General features: G+C 49.2%; 1 protein-coding gene across 5 annotated transcripts in view; it reads right to left on the reverse strand.

Annotated features, from left to right (window-relative positions):
• Positions 1 to 17,100, reverse strand: part of DAAM1 (dishevelled associated activator of morphogenesis 1) — a 105,279-nt gene that overhangs the window by 28,300 nt on the left and 59,879 nt on the right. For all 5 annotated transcript variants that reach the window (XM_054066708.1, XM_054066704.1, XM_054066706.1 and 2 more), the window contains 3 exons: positions 5,515 to 5,586; positions 2,560 to 2,654; positions 414 to 747 (listed from right to left, as the gene is read on the reverse strand). In XM_054066708.1, coding sequence (XP_053922683.1) covers positions 414 to 747; positions 2,560 to 2,654; positions 5,515 to 5,586 — 501 coding nt within the window. The remainder of the gene's footprint in view (positions 1 to 413; positions 748 to 2,559; positions 2,655 to 5,514; positions 5,587 to 17,100) is intronic.

Consider the following 17,100-nt stretch of genomic DNA (forward strand, 5'->3'; position numbering starts at 1 on the left):
TGCACAAATGGCCAGGTGACACATGCAGGAACAAATCCTTGTGGTGCTCCAAACCCACCTTTAACAGCCCCCCTGGTGATGATCAGCTGCTGTGTCCCTTTAACGAAGCCCACCCCAGCACCCATTTTGGCTAACATCAGCCCATCCAGATGTGCTACAGCTTTGCAGAGCTGCAGTCCCAGTGGCCCTACACAAGCATTTTTGGGTTTAGGGGTGCTGCTCTAAATAACTGGTTCCTCACTCTTTGTGCAGCTGCAGACCTCATCAGACATGGTTCTGGAGTAATCCCCAGAGTATCTAAGTTGCAAATGGCCATAACAAATAATTTACATGTGGCATTCAGATATCTGGGAGGAAGAAGGGACAATAAGACTGAATTTCGAGAGCCAAGGCGTGAGTCAAGACCCACCTACCTGAAAACGAGTCCTTTCGCTGGCGTATTTCTGGTAGTGCAGCATCGCCTCCAGTACCTTTTTGTGGCCCCCAGGAACCAGGCACACAGCGCCCATGATTTCCAGCACTGCCACCTTCGTCTTAATATTCTCCGTGCTCAGACTCTGAGCGATTACATTAATACTCTCCGAATGGGCCAAGACGTGAGCCCGGCCCAGGGAGTTGTTCATTAGTGCTTTTATACATCCAATGAGCGAGGTATGTATTCGAGACTCTGCCGTCTCATAGTCCATGCTTTTGAGAAAGTTCAGAATACAAGACAAGCCATCCAGATCGATGAACCGGGTTACAAACCTGCCAGAAAGAGTGGTTTTAGCTTTAAAAACAAATGCTGACCCTTTTAACTTCAAACAGGGCTGGCTTTTCTGTTGTAGTCAACCCAGAACCTTTTTATCTGTTTCTTCCTGGACTTTGGATAGCAGAAGGTCTGCAAGCTTAGAGCACAGAGATGAGGCTGTTAAAATCTATTCAATTTAATCAGTGCCTAGTAGTGTAGGCAACCAGGCATCATCTGCACAAGGTTGTCCAGAGCTAGGATATTTGGAACAGGAGCAGCAAACCCAGCCAGCCAGCCCCAACAGGACAAGCCCCACTTCAGGAGTTCACAGCCACGCTCCACACTATTCCAAAACCTTCCCAGTCTTCACCCTGAGTCTTAAGTGCCATTCACTGGGTCCAGTTTTGCACAGGACAGAAGATTCCAAGCCCTGGAGTTGCCTCCTTGTCAGACACTCCAGTATCAGCTGAGCCTGTGATCTGTCAGACTTTCTGCCTCCTGCTACCTGTCCTGTCCCACCACCCACAACCTTCTCATCCCTTAGGTGCATCTCACCAATTTTGAGGGATTTCTGATTTTTAGGATGGCTTAAAATGCCACTAAAGAGAAAGCAGACAGCAAACACAGAGCAGTGCCTCAGACAGATTCACTAGAGTAGGCAGAGATAATGTACCACGCTGCTCATGCATTTTAGGACCTCCCTGCTCGATGCCATCCAGGCTGGTTATATTCTGGTTTGGCAAAAAGCATGGGCTCAGAAAGAAAATGAGCCAAGAACACCCCAGCATCGGGATGATTTTAATTCACAACAAGCCCTGTTGATGCACAGCAACAAAAGGGGTAATTGCAGGCTGAAAACTGCTTTCTCTGCTTCAAAGCCTGCTCTTCGTCCAGCCAAAGTCAACAGGAAATTTGATGTTCACTTCCCTGGGAGAAGACGCAGGTCCAACAGGTAAAATGTCTGCAGAACCTGCTGCATCCCTCTGACTTCCAGTGAGACAGACTTGCAAATCACTTTTAAGGACTTCAGAAAGTTTCATGGCTGGACACCAGCCCTGCTCCCAGGGGACTGCAGGGAGCCAGCACCCAACAAATCTGGGTTTCATGGAAATCGGACACTCACCTTTGACCCTGGGAATTTCTTACCAAGTACCACCACCACAACCATCACAAAAGAGAAATGGCAGAGAGGAATGCATATGCAAGCAATAGCAAATGTCTTTCTTCCGTAACCAGAACAGGTCAGGCATTTCTTAACGAAACATTTTTCCCATCAGAAAATATTGACCTGAGGCATCTTAAAGGTTTTGCAGGAAAAAAGTACAGATTCAGAAAGAATTCCACCCTTTCTTTATCCTCCCCATCAAAACCTTCTAGGTTTTTTTCCCATTTGCATTTCATAAAAGCCTGAACGTTCATGTGATTTTACTCCTTTAAAAAGTGCAAGAAAAGTTGAAGTTGAAACAAAGGGCCTGGTTGAATAAGAAAAATGGATTTCTTTTCTTTTTCTATTCAATCTGGAAGGAATTTTTAGATTCTGTTCCAAAGAGAACAAAAGCAAATTTGAAAATAAAATAAATGAAAAGAAGTTGCCTGATTTGCCTGAACAGACACGAAGGTCCTAGTGGCTCTTGGCTACTGAAAGGTCCAAGGAAAAGGAACAAAATGACAAGAGGTCACTTGGAAAAAGAGCAAGTGCTGTTTCAGGGTCTCTGCCTCCCTTGTCTTGTGCAGCCCCATTTATATTTCTATTTAACCTCCCCTCCACCAGAGAACACAAATCCCAAGCGATGACGGTAGTAATAAAGCCAGAAAAGGAAGGGAATTGCCTCATTGGTTTTGTGCGCAGTGCAGTCTTCAAACTTTCGATTGTTTTATTTCTCTCCTCCTCATCTTCTTTCTCCAAGGCGATCAGTGATCTTCTCTGTGAAAGGAGAAAGGCAGATGTGAAAGTGGAAATTTCCCTGTGAAACACGCGCCTGAGAAGTGTCCACTACCTGCCGTGCCAAGCCACAGGGATGGAGCTGGGCCCCTAAATCCACTCAGGAAATCTAAACCTCCAGGTTCTTATGGCAATTGCAGGACTCGGGAAAAGGAGCACCAAGGAAAAACCCTCTGTGGTCTGCAAGGAGATGGCCTGGCCTGGGGACAGAAGGGTTATTGCACTGCTTTAGCCTGAAGATGCTGCTGCAAGCGCCCATACAACTCGTTAGCATGTGTACATTCAAGCCGCAAGCGTTGAGGGCATCACAAGTCAGCAACACCTCAATCCCACATTGGCTTTGTGCAGTCAAACAGCAGAGAGGTGCTGCTGACCACCTTGCATAGAATCATAGAATTGTTAGGGTTGGAAGGGAACTTAAATGTCATCTAGCTGCAACCCCCCTGCCCTGGACTTTGGGATGCATCTCATCAGGTCCCATACACTTATGTATGTTCAGGTTCCGCAGGTGTTCACGAATCTGATCCTCCTCTACTGTGGGAGGGGGTCTACCCCCCTGGTCATCATCTTGCTGTCCCATCACCCAGGAGGAGAGAGGAGAGCAGTTATAGGTGAAGACTGAGGCAAAAAAGTTCTCCCGGGCCACTTGGGTTTTGTTTCAAAGCAGCAATGAGTCTTGGCAGTTGCTGAGTGAGGCTGTAGAAACCCTGTGCCTTCTTCCCCAAACCAGTCCTCACCCTGCAGCAAGCCCTGGCAAGAAGATGGACTCCACTGCCTTGAGAAAATCAGGACAGCTGGATCACCACCTCAAAAGGACACACCTAGCATTGTCCTGTGTGATTATTAAGCTCCAGAGTTAATGCCCTACAGGAAAAACTGGTGTGATCCCAAACTGCTGACCTGTAAGTCATCCAGAGAAGTCCATGTGTGGAGGGTGGTTACGAGTGTCCCCTGCAACCCCCAGATAGAGCAAGGAGCATCCCAACTCATGGGCTCTTGATGTAAATCCTGGAATGTCTCCTATTGCCCATGATCCTCCAGGAAACACACTTTGCAAAAGGAAGAGGTAAATAAGTGCATCACAGTAACCCATTAGGAACCGTGCTGCTGCACCCTGCTCAGAGACACTGCAGCTGACATCCAGGTGACGTGAATCTTGATTTCTTTCCAGGGCTGAGGGGGTTGTGAGGATGCAGGGCTCTAAGCCAATGCTAACCAGGGGTCCACAGAGGGAAGGTGCTAAGCTGATGCAGGGGAGCAGGAGGGCTTCTTTGGTCTCCCTGGTACCCAAGCACCCTAACAAGTACCCGTGTGCCCCTGCAGAGGAGTTGGGGAGCTCAGGGGATGCCCTGTAGCCTGGAGGAGATGGGACACTGCAGCCATGCTCAGGGACAGCCAGGGTGGGTCCTGCCAAACCTGCTGCCACAGGTTTCCCAGTGCCACCCACGAATGTGCACCCATGCTGAGGACAGTGGCTGTGTGTGCCCCTTGGTATGTCCGACATTGGATTTTGCTATCAGGCTGGCATGGGGGGCCAGGGCTCTGGCTCCCACAACTCTACCCAGGTAGCACAGCTGCCCGCAGCCCTGGGCACGCACAGGGTATGGCTTGCTCACCCCGCTCCTGCAACCAAGGCCACAGCTAAAGCAACACCCTGGGTGCCTCCTGCAACATTCCTACAGGGCCCTCAGAGGTGACAGGAGAGCCCTGTCAGCACCAGCCAAGGCTAGAGCAAAGGAGGGAGAAAGCGTCCCAGCAGATATAAAGAGCTGCCACTGACTCCCAGATTTAACCCAGCTCCTCTTTGGCACTGTGTCAGGAAGATCAAAGCTACCATCCAGGCATCTGGCAGGCTTTGATCACAAGCTCTGCTCAGGCTCAGGGCTTCAACCGGCCGGCAGCCTTTGGCAAGCCCTGGGTTTCCCTGCCTTTCCAGAGGGAAGAAGCACGTTCCTTCCTGGCTTGCAGCCCCCAACATCCCCACTCTGTCCCGGCTCTTCCACGCAGCTCTACCTTCCCTGTCATCCTCTCTCTGTGAAACCAGGGCAGACACAGGGGGAAAAAAGAGAAAAACAATGACTTTCTTTTTCATTTTCCATGCTGCTCCTGTCCCTAGTGCAGTGGGAACCTCAGCACCTTCAGCCTCTGAAAGCAGAAGCGAGGTCGAAGGGGCTCTGAACTGGGCAGCCTTGAGGGAAACAAACTGTATTTCCTACAGAAAATACTGCTATTTCTGTCTCACCCAGCACAACGTTGACAGGAAAGTATTTAATAAAATTAAACCTAAGCACATCCCTCATGGGACACACAACCCACAGCATCGTGTTTCGCTGTGGCTGCCTGGTACAGAAGGGTGTCTTGGGAGCAAGGCGGCAGCAGGCATGAAAAAGCACAAAAACTATTGGTTTCAAAGCAGCCACGCAGCTTGGTGCTCCACTAGCACTGCACAGCCAAACAGGGGCTTTAAAAACCACCCTGGTGGCTTTAGACTGAAAGCTGCTGTTTGCCACCCACCTCACGGCCTCAAAGTCTGAGGCAATATGAAATCCCCTTCCTAACGTAGAAAATATCTCTGTTTTCCAGCTGTATCTGTTGGAGGACAAATCCTTAAATCCTTACATCCAGGGTTTCTGAACCACTGGGATAAACTGCAAGCTACTGCCAACACCAAATTGTTGAGAGGTCTGCAGACCTGAAAGTCTGGGGACACCCAGGTCACACCTTTGTGGCTAAACACTTGTCATCCTCTTGGGCACAATGCTGGCTGTGCCACAGACTGTCACCACTGTGCTGCTGCCCCATACAGGGCTCACAAACACTAAAACGTTGGGGAAATACTTACAGCAGCCATTGAATTCAACTGATCAATATAAAACTCCGGCCAGCTCGTGGCTCCTTTATTTTCTTCCTGATCCTGCAGGGGGAAAAAAAAAAAAAAAAAAAAAAAAAAGAGTGAAATAAAGACAACAGATTAGTAAAAATAGTGTTACTCTCCCCTGCCCTTCATGACCAACCACCTCTGAAGCGCCCTTGAGCTCTTGCTTTACTTTATATCAACGTATGCATGATGGTTCTTATTCTGAGCTCATCACCGACAGCTCCAGCTATGGGAACTTTACCTGATTTACTGAGCCAGTGTATTTTATATATGATACTATCTTTCACCATTTGCCTGTGACCAAACTCAACCCCACTGATATCTCATCAGCCTCGTGGTTATCAGCTTCAGAGAAACTACACCGAAATTCTACATCCAGATTTGTCTTGTATCAACTCTACAATGACCTTCAAGTTCCGACTGCACAGCCTTGATGATAGTGCTTTGGAGGGAAAAAAGGGTCTCTTACAAGTAAAGAAGAGTGAATAGAATGACAGAATGATAGAATCATAGAATGATAGAATCATAGAATGGTTTGGGTTGGAAGGGACCTCAATGATCACTCAGTTCCAACCCTCCTGCCATGGGCAGGGACACCTCCTACTAGATCAGGCTGCTCAAGGACCCATCCAGTACATGTGACGCAAACTAAGCTCTGCTCTCGGAGCAAGATCATGACTTACCAACACACTAAGAGAGACTCCAGGTACAACAGACAACTCCTCTGGGGGCTTTGTTAGTGGTTAGGATAGAACATGCACCTACCAATGGTATCTAAAAGATGTGTAGATGTAGCTCTGAGGGACGTGGTTTAGTGGTGGGCTTGTCAGTGTTAGGTTAATGGTTGGACTTGATGATCTTAAAGGTCTTTTCCAACCTAAAAAAATGATTCTACTATTCTATGACTGAAGGACTCCTGAGCCCAGCTCAGATAAATAACGCTGCATGGCCCCAGGGACTGCTTGGAGCAAGTAGGCAGATTTTGAGGGAATACTTCAAAATCAATGCTTTCCCCGCAGTATTTTCCTAAAAACTGCTGTCAGTGGAAGAAACAAGATTCACAGCAGAAATGCCACACAAGTCTAGGCTGTACAGTCAAACGATACTACGTAAATCCCAGGCATCTTCCCTCACTAACCATCTTCAGTTTACAGCCCGACTTGCTGCACAGCTTTGCCCCCTCCCTAACTTTAAGAGATGTTTGCAAAGGTTATCCTTCACCACAATCGCCTGCAATGGTGGGAGGTGGATGATCTCCTCCTCCGCTCCCACGTCTGTGCATGCAGACAGCCACATATCCTCTGGCTGATTTCTGCAAGCCCAAGGAGCAGAATCACAAATATTTACCATGGTTCAAGAGGTATACGCAGGAAATGTTTGTGCATCCAAACTTCCCAAGCAGCCACTTGCCAAGATGGGAATGCACGGAGTCACTGATAGGTAATTTGGACAGGACCCAGGTCCCCCACGGGCAGTGCAGCCCATCTCTGCAAGCCTGACCCTTCGCTGTGCCTGGCTCTGGGATGAAACAAAGAAGTTTGGAAGCAACAAGAGACCTAGCAAACCCTCGGGCACCTCCTGTGAGGTGCTGAGGGCCAAGAGAAGCTGCTCATCCACCCTTGGGGCCACCCCCAGCTGTCTCCAAGCGTGAGGGCAGTCTGGCAGTAACCAGATAGCCCCAAGCAGGTCTCCATGCTGGCTGTCCATGCCCTTGGGCAGGTTGTCTGCTGACAGATGCATATCCATGAGCCTCACTTGTTTTTTAATGTCCTATAGATCTGGTCAAGTTTAAAGCAAATAAAATAATTTCCCTGAGCAAGAAAACCACATTCAGCCTTCCGTGCTCTCTGCTTTAATATTTTGGGTTGTTCTCCCCTCCTACTCCTGCCAAGAACTGAGGTTTTGAATAAAACACTTGATTCACCTGCCCTCCACATTCCAGGGTTTGGGTTTTTTTTTTTTACCCAATTGGAAATCATCAGAGAGCAAGAATTTTTCTGAGATGTTAGAAAGCAACAAAAAAGTCTGTCCCACCCATGCTAGTGCCAAACCTAACAAACTCGAAGGAAGTCCCACCGCCTGCCTCTGCATGGGTGGAGGGCCATTCATAGTCATGCTCTGATAATTAGGTTTTGACAGCAACAAGTAAAACCGTCCCCATCCTGTCCAAATAGTGCTTAAATAAAGAGGAATGCTCATCTCCTGGCTGAGCGTGCAAAACCCAGCCTGATGGGGAAAGACAGGGATGCCTTTGGTCTTGCAGCCAGGAAAAATGGGATATGCTGGATTCTCTCTGCTTTCCCCTCTCCTGAAAACTCACCTCCAGCAAAGGCAAGAGAACAGAGGGGCAAAGACCTCTCACCATACGCTGACAAATGGACTCAGTGAAGCAATCACCTCCAAATAACTTGGAGACTGCCCATCTGCCGCATTTCCGGCCACATCTGGAACCACACGCAGGGACTGTCACTTGCCAGCATCGAGTATGGCCACACAAATCCATGGCCAGGGAGAAGTTTCTGCCACAGTGAGAGAAACCCAATACATTCCCACGCAGCTAGGAAGAGGACACCCATCTGCAGCTGTCTGATCAGTCAGACCTTCCCACCACTGGACTGTACAGAGAAGCACCTGCTGCGTCCACAGGAGTCCCAACAGCCAGCATGCCCACTCACACACGGTCTGCTGAAAGACATCCATGTTGTTGGAAAGATGCTCAAGGAGCTTGGAGAAAGTGTCAGGGAGTCTGAGAAACACAGGTGTAAATTACATTTATGAGTTGAATGCAAAGGCACATATTTTACCACCATCTCTTGCAGAGCAGAAGGAAGGTCTTCTGCTTCTCGTGAGAAGGGTGGGAAAAGTAAACTGTCGTTTGCAAAGTACTTGTCACTCCAGGGAAACACACGACTTCTGCCACCTGTGGCTTAGAGCCATCAGTTTAACCCAGATGGGACCACCAGCCCCATGGGAGTGACATGGGAGCAGGATACAGGAGAAGTGCCCATGGCCAATGACCACAGGGACGTGAGGACAGGCTGCACCTGATGACAGGGTCAATCTGCAGAGCATCACTTTCATTATTTTCCTACAATCGAAGGGCAGTTTCTTGGTGCTAAGACTATTCATCGCCACTCGCTTGTCCTGCTGAATGACCCCATGGTTCCTCAGTGGTGCCAAGCAGCCAGGCCATCTTCCTGCTCGGTGACAATCTTGTCTGGCACAGGTAGCCAGGTCTTTCTGGTTTCTCAGTTCACATTGCATGCCTTCCTAAAGGACACTCCCATTATTCCTGTGTGCAAAAGCACATCCCTCCCTGGTACACACAGCCACGCACAGCTCGCCGGCTGTACACACCAGAAACAGGAGACAGCACGTACATGTGGCGGAGGCACTGAAGAAGCAGGGAAGGATGCTGGGGAGCCATGAACGCCGTGCACGTCTGCCAACTCATCCCTCTAGGCATCCTACACCGTGCACAGGAAGGCTCTGCACAAAACCTGCAAAGCCTGCAGGCAAAGATTTTGATTTTCCCAGCTTTCCTGCCCCACTTTAGAGGCTGGCATGCCAATGGTGCCTCAACGGACAGCGGAGCTGGAACATCCACGTGTACCTTGAACTTGGTTCAAAAAGGGATCAGCTCCTTGCACCTCCTGGAGATGTCACTGGAGGTCCTGCCCATCACCCCAAGGCACCATCAACATCTCTTACACTGGAGCCTCCCTCTCCCAGCAGTGGTCCCAGCAGCAACACCAGCTAAAAAGGGTGGCAAGGTCCCCACCACAGCACAGCACCAAGAGGTGTCCAGATGTACCCAGCAAGAAGATTTGGGCAGGGAGCAAGACCTGTGCCAAGAAATGGGATGGGAAGGCAGCAGGGCAGGCTCATCCTGCATCCCAGGGCGTTTCTGCATGGTGCAAACACCTGTGAGTCGGGCAGGGATCCGGACCTGCTGCTCATTTAGGGCTGAAAGGAAGCACTGGAGCAAAAAAATAAAGGTCTCCAGGGGATGGAGGGGAGGATGAACAACAAAATTGGCTAAACTGCTCATTTATAATTAACGTGCTGCATTATAAATATTTCCCCTTGCCTGGCTCCCTCGGGCTCTTGCATTTCCTCCCTGAAACCCCCAATTTAGACAACGCTCTCAATTAAGTGCAGCAGAACCTCATTAATTCAGATGAACAGCCAGGCAGGCTCATCGGAAAGCAACTTCCCAGGCAAAAGGGGAGTGCACAATAAAGCAAGCAAAGATCAGGGCACAGGCTTCCCTCTGCTCCCTGCAGGACGTTGCTCAGTGGTAATTACTGTGGCTAATGGTCTACAGCACACTGATAAGTGTCCTTTAGTATATGCAGTGTAGGTAAAGAAATCTCTTGACAAAGTGACAAGCCTGGAGGGAAGTGACTCACAAGGCTTTGCTTGGAGCCAGGAGGAGGGAGGAACCTCTCTGGGCACTGTAAGTTGAAAGGGTAAATTTGTAAAACTATTTCCCAGCACCCAGGGTGGGTTTTAGGGATGTGAGTTCTGCAGCCTGGCTTCAATGAGGGATGCCCAGACGTGGAGCTGAGTACTGCACACTGTCAGCTCTCCAGGATGCTCCACTGCATCTCGCCTGGCTGGCCCCAAGGACACAAACACCTCTCGTTTTCTTCTTCTCTGGGCTGTATGTAGGTCTTTGCTTTGTTCGCTTTCTTATCAGGAAGTGAGGGCTAATCTGAATTCTGCTGACAGCTGGGTGCCATGCTGTGGCTTACTGTGAACTGCTCTTTTAGAGGCAGGCTGATGGCTTTAATTGCACAGTGCAGGGATGGGGATCCCTTCTCATCTGTATCACTTGCATCAACTGTTCTGTCCGACGGATACATGTGCGCTGCTGCAAAAATTAGGAAAACCCAAAGCTGTGCAGCAAAGGGCAATCTTTGCCCTGTCCTCTCCTACATTTCCCACCCACTCCCCCTGACTTCCACTTCTTCCTTCCAGGGACCTGGCAAAAATACTAATCACATCAGCTGCAGCCCTGGCACCGCTGCGTCCTCTCCTTGCCTCCACTGCCCTTTCAGCCCCAAGCTCTGTGCACAACGTTGACGGATGGCGTTGCTCAGCTCTTTCACACTGCGGGAGCAGTGGCAGGGAGCTGTCGTGGTGTAAACCCAACAAATAAGCTCCACTCTCTCCAAGCTCCATTCTCTCTGTCAGGGCCAGATGCCGCAGGGAAAGCAGCGCCCAGTCACTGCCTCATTAGTGGGAGCTTTTACAAGTGAAGGTCACTGACCCGTCAGCTCTAGCCATCCCTTTGCTCTTCCTGGGGAGATTTCATGCTCCTCAGTCCTGCCATGTCTTAGCGAGAAGTCTGACACTTCCACAGCTTCTGTGTCACCCCTCCAGGGTGTCGGCAGCTCCCATTCCAGTCAGAAATGCCCTTGCTCTTCCCAGTGACCCTCCTTAGGACACTGGGAAGCAGCACAGAGGAGGTGGTGGCATGAAAGCAGTTCACAGGCTGCTCTTGGCCAGGTTTAGACACCATCATTTTCACCTGAAAGGTGCATCTCCATGAGTACCTGCCTCTCTGACCTGCAGGACCCAGCTGCCAGAAGACATGAACCCTCCTGTTTGCAGTGCATCCCCATGGTGGCAGGGAGAAAGACACTCGTGAAGCTCCTCAGGGGTTCATTAGAGCTTCTCTGCTTTCAAACCAAGCTTGTGGCTATGCCTTTCACATGCCCAGCCCTGCCGGCAACATCTCCATCTGATCCAGCAGCCTCCTTCTTGCACTCACAGCCTTTGGTTGTGGTGATGGATGTGGAGCTGCTTTGGGACAGCTGAGCCCTGGAGGGCAGCTGGTCAATTACTCAACCACCTGATGTCCAACCTGCTGGGTTAGAGCCTTCAAGGTGAAAGCACTTCAGAAGGAAAGGGCCGTCTCGCAGCAGCCAGCTCCAAGCAAACCCTGTTGAGCTCTTCAGTGACAACGCTTGTGACTTTGATGGTTCACCTCCCTCTTAGCAACACCTGCAAGGCTGGTCTGCCCCAGGAGAACTTCACACCAGGAGACACACAGCAAGAGATTAAAAATAAATCCTTTTCAGTTAGCACCTGCTGCAAAAAAAACAAAGCAACCCCCTTTGTTTTTATGCATCCTCCTGACTGCATTTTTATTTTGCACAGTGTTCCCCACCCCTCCTTGCTGCCCTGCAACAGGCAAGCAAGAGAAAGCTGGTGGCAGCTGGCAACCCACAATGTTTTGGATGCCCGCTCTCCCTTCCTGTTGTGGATGATCCACCTGGATTCTGTTTGCAAAGTCAAAAAAGAAGCAGACAGAGGTGCAGATGGGTTTTAAAACTGACAGGTCTGCAGCCTGCATGGGACATTTAAATCCAGCCCAGCTCTGCCGACACGGTCAAGATGTTGCCAGGCATGTTCTGGTGGAATTTTTTGACCCCTGAAGCCCTCACCCAGGTATCCCTGCAACAAAACCTAAACGATGCACCTGAAGCCACTTCCCTTTGCAGCAATGCTGCAAAAGACTGTAACTTCATCAGATTCTTCCCCAGCTGGGATTTGGGGATCTGAACTGTCCCATCCCATCCCACTGCAGTTTTCCATACACCAACACTTCCTATAGCCTCTACTCTGCAAATACGCACATTCCCTTGTATGCTTTTCCCAGGGTTTAAAAATTATGCTCCCCATAAGCAAATATAGCATGACCAGATGCCTTTCGTAGTCAGCTGGTTCATTGTTTGAAAGGCTTCACTTTAAAATCCAAAAAGATTGCTAACAGATGGATTTTTTGGCCAGAGAGGGAGAAAAACCTCACTTGAATAAAAGTGTGTTGTGATTGGAACTAAAAAGGGAATTACCTTTAAAGATAAAACCCATAAACATTTCCTATTGAAAAATACCCCCAGCCACGCAAACAGCTCGTTTCTCTCACTCAGCCTGGGAAAACGACACCTTGAGATGATATTTCAACCTGCTGCTGCAATAACCGCAGGTAAATCTGGATGCTCTGGGGCCATGAAATGCTCCTCATCCATCCCAGGTGACGCAGGAGCACGGCAATATGCCAAGCTAGTTTTTCCTCTTCCCCTTGCATACCATTGTCAGGTTTTGCTCTTAGTTCTCTTACTGCAGCAAAAAACTCATAATAGATGCTCTTTTAAATGCAGGAAACAGCAACACACGCCCCATGAATGAGCTGCAAGACTGAGCAGGACAAGTGGAAGAGCGAGCTGGAAAGTGAAGCTCTCTGGAGGGACTGGGCGGAAAGCGCAGTAGAGGCAAAGAAGCTGGCTGGCTGGGAAATAGAGTATTATTGGAGAGCCATCACTCCTTTCTCAATTTATCACATTTTCTCCATTCTCCCCTGCAAAAGCACCACCGCTGCTTTCTACTAATGAGAAGGGATCCCCATTTTATATCTGATGCCTGATGAAATTTTAGACTTAAGTTTTGCTTGTAGGGCACAACTTAACACTGCTGAGAGCTATTAACTCATTGTCAATGATGCCAACAGGTTTTCAGCACAAGCTTAAAGAATGCAGCATCACTTGGCATCCCTGAAGGTCATTTTTCCCTTACCCCAGCTCTACAGATGCTCAGAGAGCTCAGCCGAATCGAAAGGGAGGGGAGCAGAGTCAGACTTTGTATCTCCCTGAGCTGGTTTTCACTACCAATCCCTTCCATTTATTTAGAGCGTCTGCCTGAACACCCCTTATCCACCTATATTTTGAGATTCATAAAAATTTCCCGTTGAGCTGCTTTCCTAGTTTGACATTATGTACATCAGTTGGCAGGAGCTAAACCTCCTGTAATTAAGAGGTGCTGCAGACTAAGGGCAAAGTGTTAATTATTAACTCGCTTTGGAGCGTGGCCTCCTGAGAAAGGGCATCCTGAGTCATCCTCTTTCACTGAAGCAAACCTGCAGCCAAAGAAACGGTAGAGCTGGAAACCCTCCTGCTTCCTCCCCGTGCTTCCGAGCAATATCCTCTCCTGGAGAGTGGGGCCAGCAGGGAGTGGAATATTTTGGGATGAGGTATGAAACCAGTCATCATCCAGAAATACCACTTCTAAAAGCAGATTTCATCTCGCTGTTAATAGATCTCCACTTTTGCATCTCCCTGTTTATTACAACCGTAGAGTAACATGACGACTTCAAAGAAGGTCTCTCCAATAATCTTTAAATCTCCCTCCTGACCCGAGTGCTGCACAGCTGCTGGATTTAATGCAGTCTTCAGTTTCCGCTTGGATTGCCACTAACAGCCTTGCCAGCCCCCACCACAAGATGCTTTTTTTTCTCTCTGCTCCCTCCTCACCCTCCTGAGCATCACAGGGTGATGCAGGTGGATGGAACCATGAGGAGTTCATCCACTGCAACCCCCTGCTCCAAGCAGGGTCAGGACTGGGAACAGGTCCGGTGTCGCCATGGATGGAGACCCAAACCAACCCAAACCATTCTATAATTCTATGAAGAATCTGTGAGGACAAAGCCTACACCCTGGTGAGCCGGTACTGTGGGCTGAGATAAAAGCAGGTGCTTGCAGGGCAGAGAAACCAGGATATGAGGCTGCAGGCCCGGGAGAAATATTCCAGGGAAGGAAATACACAGGGAACAGCTGGTTTTCCGTTATTTCCTCTTGATGAGCACTGCCAAGGCCAGGTGGTGCCAGGTCCTTTTCCAGGACAACCCAGCACAATAAAATGTCTCAGTTTGGTTACCTTTTACAAAATCTTGCCCGTCACGGGAATATACAAAACATGTAACAACTGGGACGCTCTCTGGAGAGCTGAGTATAACGCGTCACACCGATGGCAAAGCAGAAACGCCAGACATGGCACACAGCAGCAAGGAACATGCTGAAAGGACTGATATTCAGATGCTTTCTGTGCTGCACATGCCTTTGTCATGGAGGCAGGGGAGTGCCCTGGCTGCATGAGCTACAGCCACAACATAAGATATTTCAGAGCCCAGCAAAGCTGATTCTCAAGGAAAATTCCGAGGGTAAGGCTGAGCAGCGTTTCTGTCCTGCCTCATGATGCTCTTTGGAATGGGAGCTTGTTTGAACTGGTCTCTGTGATTGCGCAGGGAGCCCTGCAACCAGGAGAAAGACAGAGAAAATGCTAAAAATTAGGAATGCCCCAAACTGAGGCTTTTGGAATCAAAGTCTGACTGAAGCTGTCTAACTCTTAATAGTCTGTTTCCAACAGTAAGTCAGGCAGCTGCGTGCAACTTATGTCCACCTTTGCCCGCCCCTTGGGATCCAGCAGGTGAAACGGGGTGTCATCAGCACCTCAAGCAACAACTTGCTAATTAATACAGGCAGGCCAAAGAAGTTGGGTGCATCCTGGACTTCCCAAATCACTGCCACTCGGCCTGCAGCCAAGGCAGGGAGGTAGGACCCCTGCCCTGTCTCCAGCTCCACCGCCCTGTCCCAAACCAAGCTGCTGCTGTCAGCTGGAGAAGCCCAGCCCCTCCCCTTGATGCAAACGATTTGTCTTCATAAAACTTAGGTACATGACTAAGATTTACCACAAGCCGCTAGGAGATGGCAATGATGTTTCTGCTGCCTACCAGTCCTTATTGCATAGGAGCAGGACGGCCTAGAGCTTTCCATGCCCAGAGACACATTCTCCAGCCCCCCAAATTGCCGATTTCCTCCACTGCTGGAGCCTCCGTTGATACAGTTTTGCTCATTTATCATTAAAAAGTGATATAAAAGCATTTGCCTCCACCAGCACATCTTCTCTGCAGCTCACTGAAATGGCATCACAAGCACAGAAGGAGCAGCCGAGAGCAGTAAGAGGAATGAGGACCAGACCAGAACAGCAGCCAGGATCCAGCCTCGGATGGGTGCCTGCTCCGAGGACCTCTGAGGAAGCTACAGGCTGATTCTGTGGCCCCCCTCTTTCAACCCCCCCGGGAGCAGGGAGCTTCTCGGCATGGTTTTTAGAAAAACATGAGCACAAGGAGGTGCTGGAATCGGAAAAAGGCACCATCAGCCCCATCTAAACCCTGCCTCAGGAGATTAGATAGCACGTAATCTCCACTCACAATAATAATTACACAGCTTTACTTGATTTAAGTCTCTGTTGTCTCCCCTTGTCCAGATGCACCAGAGCACAGCTCTGCTTATCCGACAGGCAATGACGAGCGAGCATCCCCTGCCCATTTTCTTGTTGATTCAGACCAGCGCCTGTAATTTGTTAACATCTCTTCTCCCCTCCTATGTAAATCTCGGGCATTGCAGGCTTCTGTCTAACAATAATACAGGGATTTCAGGGGTATTTATGAGAGGCTTAGAATTTAATCCTACATGACCAAGGTAAGCCTGCTCTTGGCCTAAAATGCAGCTGGAAAATCTGGTGCCATTGCTAAAGCAGGAGAAAAGAGGCATTAATGGCAGTGAAAACCCAGGCAACTGCCAGCATTGCGGAGCCAAATCCTACAGCCAGGTTAGGGGACACAGCAACACACTTCGGAACTAAATCATGAGACATAGAAAAGACTGGGTCAGAAAGGACCTTTAATGGCCATTCAGTCCAACCCCCGTGCAGGAGCAGGGACAACTACATCAAGTTGCTCAGAGACTTATTCAACCTGACCTTGAATGTTTCCAGGGATGGGGCATCCACCATCTCTCCGGGCAACGTGTGCCAGTGCCTTACACCATCAGTGTGAAAAAATTCTTAATTTTATCTAGTCCAAATCTCCTCTCTTTTAGTTTAAAACCATTACCCCTTGTCCTATTGTGACAAGCCCTGCTAAAAAGTCTATCCCCACCATTCTCATAGGCCACCTTTAAGTATTGAAAGGCTGCTATCAGGTCTCCCCCGAGCCTTCTCCAGGCTGAACAACCCCAACTCCCTCCGCCTTTCTCCACAGGAGAGATGCTCCAGCCCTCTGATCATTTCTGTGGCCCTACTCTCGACCTGCCCTCATGCCCTCAACTGGGGGCATTTCCCTTGCAGGCTTTCGCATCCTTCCACCTGCTTTTGAGACTGAGGATTTGGGCCCATTTTACCCCACAGTGGTACATAGAATCATAGGATAGTGTGAGTTGGAAGGGACCTCAAAGATCCTCCTGCATAATCTTTGCTCTAGCCAAGGTTGAGAAAGAAAATGAGTCCCAGCAGATAGTTGGGGATAACTCCTGTGCCAACATATGGGGCAAAAATCTTCAGTTTACTGTGAAAAAAAACATTGATTTTGGCCACCTTGCAGGCAGGTAGCCCGTGGTACTCAGCACCAGTTAGACTGCATGCTTCCAGATACAAAAGCAAATGAACGAAGGGAGAAAGGCAGAGAGGTGCTCTGCCCCATCCTGGATGGACTGTGAAAACAAGCACCAGCATTGCTGCATGCTGCAACCACAAACCTGCCTATAGGTACCACAGGCTTTGGCCAGCTGGGCATTGATTTACCAGCAGAAATACAAATGAACCTAAATTCTTGACCTCTATCTAAAGGGTGACGCAACCGAGCTCAGACATCAGCGCATCTCGACATAAAGAAATGTCTATGCATGTTTTCAGCTTGAGAAAGGCGCC

This window comes from Cuculus canorus, chromosome 5, assembly GCF_017976375.1.
Source record: "Cuculus canorus isolate bCucCan1 chromosome 5, bCucCan1.pri, whole genome shotgun sequence".
NCBI lineage: Eukaryota > Metazoa > Chordata > Aves > Cuculiformes > Cuculidae > Cuculus > Cuculus canorus.